The sequence below is a fragment of the Bombina bombina genome, chromosome 11 (genome assembly GCF_027579735.1).
Source record: "Bombina bombina isolate aBomBom1 chromosome 11, aBomBom1.pri, whole genome shotgun sequence".
NCBI lineage: Eukaryota > Metazoa > Chordata > Amphibia > Anura > Bombinatoridae > Bombina > Bombina bombina.
The window spans coordinates 53486838-53504445 of NC_069509.1; the positions used below are offsets into that span (position 1 = coordinate 53486838).

Below are 17608 nucleotides of genomic sequence, written 5' to 3' on the forward strand. Positions count from 1 at the left end.
CTTGCAACAGCTCTCAGAGTTTTCACAAAGGCTCTAGGAGCGCTGTTGGTGTTATCCTTCCCGTGATCTTGCGGGTAGAAGGTAATTTTGGAAAAGAGTTCCTTAGTCCCAAGCACAAGGGTAACTTAGGAACCATAATCGATTCCTTATCATTGTAGAATTTTCTGACAATGTCAGGAAATCAGATTATCGATACTTGTCTAGTCATTCAGTCCACTCCTCGGGCCTTCAGTGGCTCAGTGCATGGAGGTAATCTGGCTGATGGTGGCGGCAATGGACATCATCTTGTTTGCTTGGTTCCATCTCAGACCTCTGCAATTAAGCATGATCAGACAATGGATCGGGGATTATACAGATTTGTCTCCTCGAATACTACTGGATCAGGAGACACGGGAGATCATCTCTCCCAGGGAACCATCTTGAGTGATTGTGACACCAGACGCCAGCCTTCTAGGGTGGGGAGCAGTTTGGGGCTTCCTAAGGGCTCAAAGGGTTTGGATTCAGCTAGAGTCTGTTTTTTTTTTAATATAATTTTTATTAAGGTTTAGTTAAAGACATACATAGATCATAATAACATATTCTTTTGTCATATCAGATAAGGCTTCAATGTAACAGGAATAATAAAATAAACATGCAAGAGACGTTTAGCCAACAATTTACATAGTTTGCAAACATTAAACAGATAAGATGCTAATCTTTCAAGGACCTTCTACATGACACAATAAATTACTCTTGGGCCAACAAAAGTAGCAGGAAATAATGAAGTGAAAGAAGAAACTTGGAACCAAGGAGACCACTTTTGGATCTCAAAGATAAACCTCTATTTTTTAAGTTTAACAGCAATTTTGTTCCTGAGGACCTGAAGATTCATATAATATAAGACATGAGGGGTATTAACTAGGAATACTAATAAATCTACAGGACTACTCATAATTTATGTAAATTCAAGCGTATAGCAACTTACTTGAAATAAATAAGGTAGGTAGAGTATAACCAATATATATAATGCTATGTAAAATAGAAAATATGCACTTCCTGTAGAGATAGAATCTGGAGCGGGATATTTAAATATAATATTTGCTTCCTGTAATAATAGATGTAGTCTGAAATGGTATATTCAATCTAGTACCTTGAAAGGGGCTACCAGACGTCGTGTTAGGAGCATATATACAGATGGGAGGTAACAGTGATCAGTCCTGCTGATCCGGATGGACTTACAGATTCTTCTCTTAAATATTATGTGGGAATTAAAGCTTAGGAAGTGAGGAATGCAATAGTTAGATTGCGGTATACACAAGACAAACCGCGTATTGAGCCCCTCTAAAATAGAGGGTACATTATCATGGGTGGGGGGGAGGTGATATAAATATATTTAGTAATCCATATTACTAACATTCTATGTATTGGCCTCAATAGAGTCTCTGTTTTTTCCTATAAACTTTCTGGAGCTGAGAGCGATCTACAATGATCTTCTGGCCTGGCCTCAGTTAGCCTCTGTCGAGTTTATTAGGTTCCAGTCGAACAAGATAACGTCAGTGGCTTACATCAATCATCAGGGAGGAACAAGGTTTTCCTTAGCGATGACAGAGGTATCCAATATAAATTCAGTGGTCGGAGGCCCATTCTTGCTGCCTGTCGGCAATCCACATCCCAGGGGTGAACATCTGGGAGGCGGATTTCCTGTGCAAGCAGACCTTTCATCCGGGGGAGTGGAAACTCCATCCGGAAGTGTTCCCCAGCTTTTCCCTCAGTTTGCTTTTCTTCCTCGGGTCATTGCTCGAATCAAGCAGGAGAGGGCATCGGTGATCTTCATAGCACCGACTTAGCCTCGCAGGATTTGGTGTGCAGATCTGGTGGACATGTCATCTGTCACCTTGGAGACCTCTGTTGAGGTAAGACCTTCTAATTCAAGGGTCCCTTCTTCACCCATATCTGGTTTCTCTGAAACTGACTGCTTGGAGATTGAACGCTTAATATTATCCAATCAGGTTTTTTTTTCCTGAGTCGGTCATTGAGACCATGATTCAGGCTCGTAAGCCTGTCACTAGAAAAATGTATCATAATATATGGCGTAAATATCTATTGTGTTAATCCATGGGCTACTCATGGAGTAGAGTTAGGATTCCTAGAATTTTGTCTTTTCTCCAAGAGGGTTTGGAGAAAGTTTTATCGTTAAGTTCCCTAAAGGGTCAAATCTCTGTCTTTATCTAGTTTGTTACACAAACGTCTGGCGGATGTCCCAGATGCACATTCATTTTGTCAGGCCTTGTTCAGGATCAGGCCTGTGTTCAAAGCAGTTACTCCTCCATGGAGTTTGAATTTAGTTCTCAGAGTTCTTCAGGGGGCTCCGTTTGAGCCTATGCATTCCTTAGATATTAAGTTGTTATCTTGGGAAGTTTTATTTCTTGTTGATTTTTCTTCTGTTCGGAGAGCTCTCGGAATTAAAGTATGAGTCTCCTTCTCTTATTTTCCATTCATATAAGGTAGTTTTACGTACTAAATTAGGATTTCTTCCTAAAGTTGTTTCTGATCGGAACATTAATCAAGATATTGTTGTTGTTTCCTTGTGTCCTAATCCTCCTTCTCGGAAGGAAAGACTTCTGCACAATTTGGACGTGGTCCGTGCTTTAAAGTTTTACCTGCAAGCAACTAAGGACTTTTGTGGTTTTCACAGGAAAACGTAAGGGATAGAAAGCTATGGCTACTTCTTTCATTTTGGCTGAAGACTGTCCTACGTTTTTGCATATGAGACTGCTGGACAGCAGTCTCCAGAGAGAGTTACGGCTCATTCCACGAGGGCTGTTGTTTTCTCATGGGCGTTCAAAAATGAAGCTTCTGTGGAACAAATTTGCAAGGCTGCAACTTGGTTCTCTCTTCACACTTTTTCAAAGTTCTACAAATTTGATACTTTTGCTTCGGCTGAGGCCGCTTTTGGGAGAAAGGTTCTTCAAGCAGTGGTGCCTTCTGTTTAGGTTACCTGTCTTGTTTCTCCCGTATCATCTGTGTACTCTAGCTTTGGTATTGGATCCCATTAGTAATTAAGACGATCCGTGGACTCGCGTCTTAAAAAAGAAAATTTATGCTTACCTGATAAATTTATTTATTTTTTGACACGATGAGTCCACGGTCTGCCCTGTTCTTTTAGACAGGTTGTGGGTTATTGTAAACTTCAGACACCTCTGCACTTTGGCTTTTCCTTTCTCTTCCTAACTTCGGTCGAATGACTGGAGTGGGAGGGAAGCGAGGAGCTATTTAACAGCTCTGCTGTGGTGCTCTTTGCCTCCTCCTGCTGACCAGGAGGTGAATATCCCATTAATAATTAAGATCCGTGGACTCATCGTGTCAAAGAAATAAATGTATCTGGTAAGCATACATTTTTCTTTTTCAATATATGTACATGTGCAGGGTACAATTTACTTTTCTGCTAATACCTGTGAAATCATTTCTCTCTCCACCAGTAATTGTGTGACTAAGCATGAATAACTAGGTCTGCAACATGTATTGTTACTTGTTTAACTTAAAGGGACAGTAAAGTACAAATTTTAAACAACTTTCCTATTTACTTATATTATTTAATTTGCTTCCTTCTCTTGTTATCCTTTGCTGAAAGGTTTATCTAGATAAGCTCAGGAGCAGCAAAGAACATAAATTCAAGCTGCTGATTGGTGGCTGCATATATATATATACCGATTGTCATTGGCTCACCCATGTGTTCCGTTACAAACCAGTGGTGCATTGCTGCTCCTTCAACAAATGATACTAAGAGACTGAAACAAATTTGATAATAGAAGTAAACTGGAAAGTTGTTTAACCCTTTAGTGACAGGGTTAAAGTGCCTACATCGGAACACCTGTTCCGATGTAGACAAATTGAAACTACGCGATCGTGCATACGATCGCGAGATTTCAATTATTGGATCGCATCTGGGGGGCGTCCCTACAACCCTAGGAATGCCCTCCAGACCGCGATCAAGTCCTAGAAGCACAGAAGGCTTCAGGACCGCCGTTTGTTATGACGTTCTATTCCGTCATAACGGCTTTAACCCCTTAATGACCGAGGACGTGCAGGGTACGTCCTCAGAAAAAAGGCAGTTAATGCCTGAGAACGTACCCTGCACGTCCTCGGTGTGGAAAGCAGCTGGAAGCGATCCTGCTCGCTTCCAGCTGCTTTCCGGTTATTGCAGTGATGCCTCGATATGGAGGCATCCTGCAATAACCTTAGATGGCCATCCGATGCAGAGAGAGCCACTCTGTGGCCCTCTCTGCACCGGACATCGATGGCCGGTATCGTTGGTGGGTGGGAGCCGGTGTGGGAGGTGGGTGGCGGCCATCGATGGCCCTTGTCATGTGGAGGGGGGCGGGATCGTGGGCGTGCAAGTTCGGGCGCGCGCGGGGGCGCGCGCACGTGCACGAGGGGGCGCGCGCGGGGGCGCGCCGGGGCAGGGACCGGGTGGGGACCGCTGCACTACAGAAAAAAATGTGTCCCAAAATAAAAGTGGGACAAGTAATTTTAAAAAAAAACACCTTATTCGGTATTTAGGTGGTGGGGGTTGGTCGGGGGGGGGGGGGGGGTGGGGGGAAATAACAAAAAATAAAAATTAAATAAATATTTGATTGTGAAAAATGGGTACTGGCAGACAGCTGCCAGTACCCAAGATGGCCCCCAATAAGGCAGAGGGGGAGGCTTAGAGAGCTGTTTTGGGGGGGATCAGGGAGGTTGGGGGCTAAGGGGGATCCTAAACACAGCATATGTAAATATGCTTTTTTTTTTTTTTCTTTTTAAAAAAAAAAAAATCTTTTATTTTAGTACTGGCAGACTTTCTGCCAGTACTTAAGATGGCGGGGACAATAGTGGGGTGGGGGAGGGAAGGGAGCTGTTTGGGAGGGATCAGGGGGTGGGATGTGTCAGGTGGGAGGCTGAACTCTACACTAAAGCTAAAATTAACCCTGCAAGCTCCCTACACACTACCTAATTAACCCCTTCACTGCTAGCCATAATACACGTGTGATGCGCAGCAGCATTTAGCGACTTTCTAATTACCAAAAAGCAACGCCAAAGTCATATATGTCTGCTATTTCTGAACAAAGGGCATCCCAGAGAAGCATTTACAACCATTTGTGCCATAATTGCACAAGCTGTTTGTAAATAATTTCAGTGAGAAACCTAAAATTGTGAAAAAATTAACGTTTTTTTTAATTTGATCGCATTTGGCGGTGAAATGGTGGCATGAAATATACCAAAATGGGCCTATATCAATACTTGGGGTTGTCTACTACACTACACTAAAGCTAAAATTAACCCTAGAAGCTCCCTACATGCTCCCTAATTAACCCCTTCACTGCTGGGCATAATACGCGTATTTTGCGCAGGGGCATTTAGCAGCCTTCTAATTACCAAAAAGCAAAGCCAAAGCCATATATGTCTGCTATTTCTGAACAAAGGGGATCCCAGAGAAGCATTTACAACCATTTATGCTATAATTGCATAAGTTGTTTGTAAATAATTTCAGTGAGAAACCTAAAGTTTGTGAAAATATTTGTGAAAAAGTGAAAAAAATTTTTTATTTGATCGCATTTGGCGGTGAAATGGTGGCATGAAATATACCAAAATGGGCCTAGATCAATACTTTGGGATGTCTTCTAAAAAAAAATATATACATGTCAATGGATATTCAGGGATTCCTGAAAGATATTAGTGTTCCAATGTAACTAGCGCTAATTTTGAAAAAAAAGTGGTTTGGAAATAGCAAAGTGCTACTTGTATTTATGGCCCTATAACTTGCAAAAAAAGCAAAGAACATGTAAACATTGGGTATTTCTAAACTCAGGACAAAATTTAGAAACTATTTAGCATGGGTGTTTTTTGGTGGTTGTAGATGTGTAACAGATTTTGGGGGTCAAAGTTAGAAAAAATGTGTTTTTTTCCATTTTTTCCTCATATTTTATAATGTTTTTTATAGTAAATTATAAGATATGATGAAAATTATGGTATCTTTTGAAAGTCAATTTAATGGCGAGAAAAACGGTATATAATATGTGTGGGTACAGTAAATGAGTAAGAGGAAAATTACAGCTAAACACAAACACCGCAAAAATGTAAAAATAGCCTTGGTCCCAAACGGACAGAAAATGGAAAAGTGCTGCGGTCATTAAGGGGTTAAAGCCCAGTGTAATAATGACGGAATAGAACGGCGTTAAAAGGTTAAAATTCTATGTTCTACCTAAATCATGAAAGAATACATTTGGGTTTCATGTCCCTTTTAAACGTCTTTTACTTGATAGGTTTCCTTTATTTTAACAATTACTCTTTCATGTGTAATTTCCTTTCAATGTGTACAATGTCCTTGTAAGCTGCAGACTTCTGTTCTTGCAATTTGCAACAAGAATGTTTTGCTATTCTGCAGTTTAATGTGGATAATAATGTTTCTTTTATTCCAAATAACAGATAAAACGCTGTAAACTGGGTCATTTGAATAATTTCTTCTGCTATCAAACAAGCATCTGCTGTTTTTCTTATCCCCATAGCTTCTTTTTTTTTTATGTTGAAGAACTATTAAAATACCCATACAGAAAATGCCTGCTCCTACAGAGAAAATACAGCAAAAACCGGAGGCAGATAAAACTGAACAGATAAAAAGAAACCCACAGAAAAGGCCACAAGTCTGAAGTGAGTTGTGGCTATTGGTCTCTTCAGTTAATGAGCTGGGACCAGACCCCATATTTTAGTTGTAGGTGTAAGTCCTAAAGTGTGTGGTGGTGGTGGAGTGTTAAGACTAGGGTGCTGAGCAGGCCATTCAAATTCCTCCACATCAAACTCGTCAAACCATGTCGTCATGAACCTCACTTTGTGCACAGGGGCAAGTCATGCTGCAACAGGAAAGGGCCTTGCCCAAAGTGTTGCCACAAAGTTGGAAGCTCCCAATTGTCTAATTGGAACTAAGGGGCCTAGCACAAACCCTGAAAAACAGCCCCAGACCAGTATCTCTCCTAACTAAACTTTTACAGTAGGCCCTATGCATTCTGGTAGGTAGTGTTCTAGCATTCACCTTCTATCAGACTGCCAGATAGTGGCAATCTGCTTTACTAAACTCCAGTCGATGCTTGTCATTGTTAATGTTGATCTAAGGCTTATGTATAGCTGCTTGGCCATGGAGACCCATTTAATGAATCTCCTGATGTACCGTTATCGCACTGATGCTGCTTGCAGAGCCAGTTTGGAACTCTGCAGTGAGTGATGCAACAGATTATAGGTTATTTTTATGTAATTTGTGCTTCATCACTCAGCAGCCCGTTCTGCGAGTTTGTGTTGTCTACTAATTTATGGCTGGGCTACGGTTGCTGCTAGACGCTTCCACTTCACATTAATAGCACTTAAATTGACCAGGGTAGACATTTCACAAACTGATTTGTGGCAAAGGTGGTATTCTTTGACTATGCCATGTTGAAAGCCAGTGAGCTCTTCAGTATAACGCGTTATACGTGGATTATTGTCCATGGAGAATTATGGCTATGTTCTGGATTTTTGCACTGCGTGTGGTGGAAACCCTTTATATAAATAATTAGGGGTGTCCACATACTTTTGGTCATACAGTGTATGATATATATATACACACACAGTGGATATAAAAAGTCTACACACCCCTGTTAAAATGTCAGGTTTCTGTGAGGTAAAAAAATGAGACAAAGATAAATCATTTCAGAACTTTTTCCACCTTTAATGTGACCTATAAACTGTACAACTCATTTGAAAAACAAACTGAAATCTTTTAGGTAAAGGGAAATAAAAAAATAAAATAATATGTGTAATAATGGCATGATCTGAATTCACATATGGTCTGGAAGGGGTATATATATATACATATATATATGGTATATGTATTCTACAAGAACTCAGCTGAATGGTAAAGAAGGGGTTAACTCCTCATTCAGATACTAGGTCACTATGGAATGTAGAAAGATCACATTACCAGACCCCCATCTGAGAAGGATGACCAGCTGGCTTAAGATCCTTTGTCTAAGGCTAATGCCATTCCCTACCCCCAAAGCACATGCAGGATGAAACCATATACTCTTAAAATTACAATGAGGGCTTGCTTATGAGTGACATCATCATTGTGGGAGGGATGAAAAACTTACAATAAAAGTAGCAGGAATACTGGAGTTCACTCTCTCTTTCACTCTTTTTCAATTGGAATGGTGACCACAGCTAACATCAGAAGTAAGTGATCCTTACAGACACATAATTTCAGCACACCATACTTTCACATAGATTGGGCAAATGTATTAGTGTAATATTGATGTATAGTTCACTGCTGAGTATTTATAAGTGATTTGCATATGTGTAATTTATATTTAATCTGCATATTGTAATAATGTTTAATTAGCCTCATTGTAATAAAAGTTTTGTTACTGCTGGAATAAGACTTTGTGAGTTTATGACCTTACAAGTAGTTTAAGCTAGTGATTGTGTGTTAATATTATATAGTGGGTATAATAATTCATAAGGGATTATTAAATGTAATATTAGCCTTTCACTAAAGTGTATAGCAAATAGATACTAAGATTTATAGAGTCTTAGGGACCATTTAAATGCAGTTATTTCATTGGCGAGCCAGCGAATTTTCTTACCAACTACACTTGTTTTAAGGGGGGACTAATCCAGGTTCTTTTTATAATACAAGTGTGATTTTTGGACGAAAATTGAACCTAGTTTTTGCTATACTGTTTTTGAGTTGAGCGTTTCAGCAGTAAAGTCTTTGGCCAAGACTACAGATCCAGAGAGGCATTACCTAAGGATCAGTTGAACCAGACGCAGAGAAAATCATATCGCGCAGGACGTGAATCTGATTTGCTGGCAGTCTGAAGACACTTTAAAGTGTGAGTATGGAATTAATTGTTAAATATGCAGAATGTAGCACATTTGAGCCTGTTGTTGATGAAAATACTGACATAGTTAAAAGACTGAAAGATGTGTGGTTGCAATGTGAGAATGAGAATAAGCTTATTGATAAAAAAAGGTTTTGTTTAACAAAAGAAAAATCCAAATTACAGAATTGCATGAAACTGTTGTTAGCTATCAAAGACCAAATGAATAGAGCAATCTTTGAACATTCTCCCCCAATAGCCATGTTAACAGAGATCAATTGTAACACATTAGATGAGAATTGCCCCACATGTGGGGTAAATGCAGAATATATTAATACTTTAGAAGAAAATTATGACGCAAGAGGCCAACTTATTGCTTCATTGAGACAGGGACTTGCAAACTTAACCCCTGTTGCAGTATTAAATGAGGACAATGCATGTGTGTCGCAGGAAGATGGGGCACATGTTGATGGGGGAAGGGTGCAAAGCCCACATGTTGATGGGGGGAGGGTGCCTATTCCACACAGTGAGGAAAGATTGAATCACACACAAAATACAGAGAGGACACACATTCCAATACTAACCCCACAGATAACTAGGCCAAGAACATTAAACACAGAACATCAAACAGATACTTTATCACTAACACCCAGTGTAAGATCCAGGGGAAGAAATTTAACTCAATCGCAAAATTTACTTTTTTCTACCACCTCTGCTGAAACATCATCCCTGGTATCAACTACCCTTATAAAACAAGATAGAGATAAAGTAATGAGACAACTGGTAAAGTTAAAACCTCTCTTTCCAGTGTATGATGTTAAAGCAGATGTTTTCACTAACATGTCAAATTTTGAGTCTGCAGTAAAACAATACATGCTGTCACATAAGGAAGCATGCTTTTTGTTAAAAATGTGGCTTCCAGGCAGCATTGCAGCTAGATTACAATCACCAGTTGCAGGCCCAGTTAATTTGAACACAGATTGGTTTAAGGAGGATAAATGGGGTTCAGATGGGGACAGATTAAAAGCTGTTTGTAAACTAGTGACAGGGAGTAGAGATTTGGACAGTCACTCTCTTGCAGAAATGCAAGTAGCATTAAATGATGACCCATGGGTATTTGCAGCTAAATTTGAACAATTATATAGACTGACACACAGAATTTCACCAGAACAAACACCTCATGATATGTTGCAGTATTTAATTAAAAAATTCACATATTTGGAACCTAGCATACAAATGATGGCTGAGGAAAAGAATACACTAGAGGGTGTGTTATCTATTATAGGTAAGGCTAGGCAGAACATTTTAAAGAAAAAGAACACAGGGCAACACAGAATTGCTGTGGTAACCACTAATGAAGGGAAACAAAAATATTCAGAGGGTCCCTTCAAAGGTACTTGCCATTACTGCAATAAATATGGGCACAGACAAGTAGATTGCAGATTCTTAAAGAGAATTCAGAAGGAAACTGAGGGAGGGCAGGAAAGATTACATCCCTCTGCACCTCCAAAAGAAAGCTATGCACATAATTGGGTAGGGAAAAATAACAAGATTAAGCCCCCAGATAAAACAGGACAGGAATACACCGCAAAGCTTAGGCCTGGTACTAATCTGTATGGCCCAGCGCATGAGGCTTTGAGAGTGATGACTGTGGGGGGAGGGGAAGTGGGATATCATGAAAAGAATTATGAAAATAATTCTCCTCTGATATCCTGCTCTGACTGACTACCTCAGGCCCTGGATGACATGGTCCCTATATGTAACACCTTTAGGGATCATTCTGGACGTCCCTGTGTCTATGGTGTGATTGAGGGCCATCGCACAAAACTCCTCATAGACACAGGAGCTTCAGTAACTTTGACAGACTTACCATTAAGTCCCCCACAAGGGACAAGACAGACATTTCTTGTGGGACTTGGGGGATCCCAGTCCCAAGCATCCCTTATCCCAAATGTGACTATGACACTAGGTAATCAGTGGACTAAGGAAATTCCCATTTGGCAGAGCAAAAACACAGAGGGTACAATACTTGGTGCTGATATAATGAGATCAGAAGGGATGATAGTGGACCTATGTAACAATGTTTTGTGGAGGGATACTAGAGGGAGAAAACCTGTAATATTAGATGACTCTTACATCAGTCCCATAGCATCCATTGCATCAATTCCTTCAGAAAGGGTGTGGCCGGATACTGAAAGTCACCCTGATTTGAAGAGATTGGTCATGGATTTCCCTGACATATGGGCTCAACATAAGAATGATTGTGGCATATTAAAAGGCATTGAAATCAATATTGTAGGCCCTGACCCCCCTCCACAAAGACAGTATCGTTTTCCAGCAGAAGCTATTGAACCTGTGAGGCAAATTATTAGTCAGCTTGAAAGCCAAGGGATAATTAGGAAATGTTCCTCCTCTAATAATTCTCCTTTGTGGCCAGTAAGGAAAGCAAATAATACTTGGAGGTTAACTGCTGATTTTCGTATGGTGAATAAAGTTACCCCACCTGTTACAAATCTAGTTGCTTCTACTCCTGAAGTGGTATCCAAACTGAGTGCCACATGTAGGTGGTATTCTGTTCTGGATATAAGTAATGGTTTTTGGAGTGTCAGACTAGCCCCAGAGTGCCAATATAAGTTTGCTTTCTGCTTTGATAACATGCAATTTTGCTTCAATTCGCTTCCTCAGGGCTTCCACAGCTCGCCTACATACTTTCACCAAGCATTAGCAGAGGTATTAAAAACATTCTCAGTCCCAGAAAGTATCATACAGTATGTAGATGATATTTTGTTACAAACAGAGACAGTAGAGGAACATTTGGAGCGGCTGAATGAACTGTTTGGCTTGATTGCTGAATCTGGCCTCAAGTTAAACACTTCGAAAGTACAATTAATGAGACAAAAGGTGACATTTTTGGGAGTATCAATACAAAGGGGTACAAGATGCCCTACTAGAGAACGAGTTACAGCCATACTTCAGGTGCCCAGACCTTTGCATAGGCAGTCCTTAAGACAATTCTTAGGCTTGGTAAATTTTTCTCGTGATTTCATTGAAGGGTTTGCTGAAAAAGCAAAACCTCTCTATGATCTTTTGAAAGGGGAGGATGTTGGGAAAATTCCTTGGAATACAGAACATGAGGAAGCATTTAAAGTGTTAAAGGAAGGTTTAGCATCAGCCCCTGCCCTTGCCACAGTGGAGAGGGAGGCCCCTTTTGCTTTACAAACATACACATCTGACACTTCAATTTCCACAGTCCTACTGCAGGAGAAGGCTGAAAAATGGAGGCCTGTTGGCTATTTTTCCAGGCTTCTTACTCCAGTAGAGAAAGGTTATGACGCATGTATCAAGGCTTTGTTAGGGGTGCATTGGTCAGTTCAGGCTACTGAGCATATAGTGGGATTTGGGAAGCTCATCCTCCAAACACCACATACCCCTATAAAGCTGTTATTGGAGAAATCATTAAGTGGGGTTTCAACACAAAGAGTGACTAGGTGGTTAATAGATTTGCAACATCGTGACATCACTGTACAACACAATGCAAAATACACATTACCCCAACTAATGCACACTCAGGGTGAACCCCATGACTGCACAGAGACATTCACACACAGGGAATCGCCTCATAAATTGTTCAGGGACAAAACTTCTCCCCAGGATTTACAAATTTATGTAGATGGCTCAAGATTTTGGCAGGATGGTCAATTTAATACTGGTTTTGCTATTTGGGTCCCCTCGCAACAATTAGCTCTTAAATTTATGTTACCAAGATCATTCTCAGCACAGAGAGCAGAATTAGAAGCCATTTCTATGGCTTGCCACAGGTTTGACACACAAGACATTTGTATATACAGTGACAGTGCCTATGTGACCAGATCACTGACAGAGTACTTACCAATTTGGAATCTAAGAGGAATGGTAGACTCAGCAGGCAAACCATTGTCACATGTTCAAGCCCTTAAGAAATTGGTAGATTGGGGAACACAGCACCCATTGCAGTCAGCTATTGTTAAAGTTAAGGCACACACACATTTCACAGATGCACATTCACAAGGGAATGCACATGTGGACATGTTAGCCAAACAGGCAGCTGTAGATGGGGAACCATGGCAATCAGATGAGAATGACAGTGAGACACAGGAAGCATGGAGAGAGCATGTTACATCTAAAGATACAATGGTACACATAGCAAAGATTACAATGGTAGATTCAGAGGTACCTGATTTGAAAACAGAACAAGCTAAAGATCCTAACCTTTTCCCTCTGTTACAGGAACAGCAAACACTCCCAAATGGTTATTCAATTTGTAATGGGTTAATATGTTACTCTAATCCCATTGATCCACAGGCTAAATTGGTTTTTGTGGTCCCGAGTCATTTGCAGGGACCTATAACACAGCAAACACATTCTTTTCTTGGGCATATTGGGCAAAGTGCATTAGAGTACCATTTAAGGCAAAAATTTCATTGGCCAGATTTAGCAGAAACCTGTTTAAAATGTGTACAAGAATGTTTAATTTGTGCTCAAATTAATCCACGCCCTAAAGGTCAGAGACCCATTCTCCAGAGAATACCAGTAGCAGATGGCCCCTGGAAAGCTATCCAAATTGATTTTATAGGCCCACTTCCACTATCAAAGGGGGGTCTCAGGTATGCCCTAGTAATTGTAGATATTTTTTCAAAATGGGTTGAGGCTATTCCACTTCATTGTGATACTGCACAGGCTACTGCCAGAGCACTGTGGGAACATGTTTTCTCAAGATGGGGGTTTCCAACACTCATTGAATCAGACAGGGGTACACATTTTACAGGTCAGGTAATGCAAAATCTCTGTGCCCTACTGGGAATACAGACAAGATTTCATGTACCATATCATCCACAATCCTCTGGTATAGTTGAGCGCATGAATCGCACATTAAAAACAAAATTGTCAAAAATGCTTTCCCAGTATGGTAAATCATGGGTCACACATCTTCCAGCAGTTCTAATGGCTATTAGAGCTACACCATCAAATGCTACCAAGTGTTCTCCCTATGAGCTCATGACAGGGAGAAAGATGGCATTAGGCCACCCAGGTGAACCACAATTGTCTACTCCCTTGAGAGAATCTGTGTCTAGAGATCAATATCTCTCCCAAATTCAGGAGCAGTTGAGCTCACTGCTAATTTTTGCTGCCTCTAATATGGCCCCAACAGATTGTAAATTTTCATCTACACCTCAAACACCTCTGTTTGAGAAGGGGGGATTGATCATGATTAAAAATTTTCGCAAAAATTCTCCCTGGGATGCAAATTGGGAAGGACCTTATAGAATTTTGGACAAATTGGGTAATACTGTAATTAAAATAGAAAGATCAACCCCTGGGAAAACCAGAAGGCAGCCTGGTTACAAATGGGTCCATGTTGACCAATGTAAATTGTATAGAGGGACAGCTGTCCCAGATGTAGATATTTCTGCTAAGAACTGATATTCTCTTAATCTTTTTTTGACAGATTTCATTATGTGGAGCCTGAGAGGAATGATCGCCACAAACCTATTTGTATTTGTGTGGGTGTTATTGCAAAAACTTCCAATCTGTGACTGTAATGAACTGTCAATCACAAACCTCACAAGGAGTCGTAGATGGAGCTCAAGCAGCATCATCAGAGGATGGACAGGCTTATGGAGCTCTCAAGACCTTCACAAAGATTGTTTGGGAAAATTGACTTTTAATGTGGGTGGGAAAATTGAAATATTTGCAGAAAAACATCAAGACAATTTAATTGGTTTTTGGAGGGTCAATCAGGGTAATAAAGTTGAATGGGAATGTAAGTGGGTGGCTTGGGGAAAATGGACTGTAGGTCTGGTGGGAGAAGGTGTTTCTGTGTCTACAACATTTACAAATCCTATTCACACTATAAATGGCGATAACTATAATATAACCAAGGTTATATTTGAACAACAAATTGGAGAAGGGATTAATTGGAGGGTTACAGCTGCCAACTTTGGTGGAGGGATTGAAGTATACTTAAAAATAGACCAAATAAAGGAAACAACCACATTTACGCCTTTGATCTATTCTACTTTAATCACTACACCAAAGATGAAACATTATGACAATACTCCAATGTGTAAGGGGAAAAGTGTTGTTTCTAGTGGTCCATTTCAAACAAGTACAATCAAGCCAACTCCAGTATTGAGGGATGCCACATTCCAATTTATCACGTGGAAGATTAAAATAATAGATTGGCTAGTTTCCACACATTACCAAAATTGTTCCAGAATTACTGCCACTATGGAAAAAGCATTAGTTAAGTGGGCAGAAGGTACTAGGAGAAGGACTAGGAGGGATATCATGGATACAGTTTTGGGAGGTGTGGGAACAGGGCTAGGTGTGGTAAATTCCATTGACATATCCAGCTTAACAGCAACCTTACAGTCTCAGGGGATGTTAAATGCAAAAGGGATTCATACGCAACAAATGATAAACACTCTGGTAGAGACACTGACACAGACAGTCATTCAGGTTCAGGGTCCTGCCATTCAACATACAGAGGAAATACTGATAGGAGTAATTAGCAGGTTAAGGGAAGTATCCTGGGATTTTGTGTGTATTTCCATGCAAACAGAATTATCAACTGACTTTAAATTAATAGCACAGGCTATGGAAAATAACCATACACCTTTGGGAGGGTGGGAGCAGTCTGTTGTTAACAGTTTTGCATCAAAACACAGAGAATTATGGTTAAACAGTTGGTTGGGCTGCAGGGAAAATATATGCAGGGCTACTTCACTTGTGCCCACTAGTGGTACCTATCAGAATGTTTATCATTTGTTTTCACTAGGAACACCTGTCACAGAATCTCATGTTTTGCATCATGAGTTAGAGTTCCCAAATTTTATATGGAATGGTTCCCATATGGAACAGGTAGATATGTCTGGCTGCATAAGGTTTCCTTCTAAAATTTTATGTCTACCCAACCAGGCAAGAATAATTTTTGATTCCTGCTGGCATAATCACTCATATTGCAATGGTTTTGTGGAGAAAGTTAATCCCCAAGATATGATTTTTCCCTTAGGACAAGGAAAGGTGTGTTTTGTTGCATTGAAGCCTAAAGATGAAGTGCATGTATGGTTTGACAGGTGTAATTCAAGGGAACAAATCACACCAGGGATTTATTGTATTACTGGGTACCCTGTGAGGATAAGTTCACTACAGTTTAACTTCACTGTCCCACAGTTACTCACATATAACGCTACCTTGGGGGCTCCACTCATAACCCCAATATTAGTAGATGATGCACCTTGGCAAAAATGGGTAACCTTATTGCAAAAAGACTCTGTGTTACTAGAACATCTTAAAAATTTTGGGGAACGTGTTCATGTAAATTTCTACCATCAGGAACAAGAACTACAAAGGATTGAACATACTTTTACGGAGATGTCAAGTGCAACCTGGTGGCAGAAATTAGCAAATTCCTTTTCGAAACAGTCATCATGGGGTTCTGCATTGGGAAATCTGTTTATACATCCATTTATAATCATATTATTTATTTCTATATTATGTATAATTATTCAAATTTGTATGTGTTGTTATTTAAAATCATTAATTGCACGTGTATATCACTTATATTATGGTATGCGAATGGAAGCGTCTTTAGTACACTAATATAGCCATCACACATAGGTGGGGTTAGGAATCTTCCATCAGATTCACTCATATAAAACAACCATTGGAATGGAAGGGTATGGTAACCTCCATTGCCAAAAGGGGGGAATGTAATAATGGCATGATCTGAATTCACATATGGTCTGGAAGGGGTATATATATATACATATATATATGGTATATGTATTCTACAAGAACTCAGCTGAATGGTAAAGAAGGGGTTAACTCCTCATTCAGATACTAGGTCACTATGGAATGTAGAAAGATCACATTACCAGACCCCCATCTGAGAAGGATGACCAGCTGGCTTAAGATCCTTTGTCTAAGGCTAATGCCATTCCCTACCCCCAAAGCACATGCAGGATGAAACCATATACTCTTAAAATTACAATGAGGGCTTGCTTATGAGTGACATCATCATTGTGGGAGGGATGAAAAACTTACAATAAAAGTAGCAGGAATACTGGAGTTCACTCTCTCTTTCACTCTTTTTCAATTGGAATGGTGACCACAGCTAACATCAGAAGTAAGTGATCCTTACAGACACATAATTTCAGCACACCATACTTTCACATAGATTGGGCAAATGTATTAGTGTAATATTGATGTATAGTTCACTGCTGAGTATTTATAAGTGATTTGCATATGTGTAATTTATATTTAATCTGCATATTGTAATAATGTTTAATTAGCCTCATTGTAATAAAAGTTTTGTTACTGCTGGAATAAGACTTTGTGAGTTTATGACCTTACAAGTAGTTTAAGCTAGTGATTGTGTGTTAATATTATATAGTGGGTATAATAATTCATAAGGGATTATTAAATGTAATATTAGCCTTTCACTAAAGTGTATAGCAAATAGATACTAAGATTTATAGAGTCTTAGGGACCATTTAAATGCAGTTATTTCAATATGGTTGCATAAGTGTGAACACTCTTTTATAATTGGGGATGTAGCTGTGTTCAGAATTAAGCAATCACATTCAAAATCATGTTAAATAGGAGTCAGTACACACCTGTCATCATTTAAAGTGCCTCTGATTAACCCCAAATAAAGTTCAGCTGTTCCAGTAGGTCTTTCCTGAAATTTTGTTAGTCGCAAC

The 17608-nt window shown here is 39.8% G+C and overlaps 1 protein-coding gene across 1 annotated transcript; it reads left to right on the forward strand.

Moving 5' to 3' along the window:
* The first annotated feature begins 7803 nt into the window (after nt 1-7803).
* On the forward strand, nt 7804-17234 carry LOC128642091 (uncharacterized). The gene is made up of 2 exons (XM_053694751.1): nt 7804-8876; nt 14350-17234. Exon 2 carries the CDS (start codon nt 14358-14360, stop codon nt 16503-16505), a length of 2148 nt encoding a protein of 715 aa, XP_053550726.1. The 5' UTR covers nt 7804-8876; nt 14350-14357; the 3' UTR covers nt 16506-17234.
* The last annotated feature ends 374 nt before the right edge of the window (nt 17235-17608 follow it).

Coding starts and splice junctions, on each gene's coding strand:
- LOC128642091 (XM_053694751.1), top strand. CDS start 14,358: ATGTGGAGCCTGAGAGGAATGATCGCCACAAACCTATTTGTATTTGTG.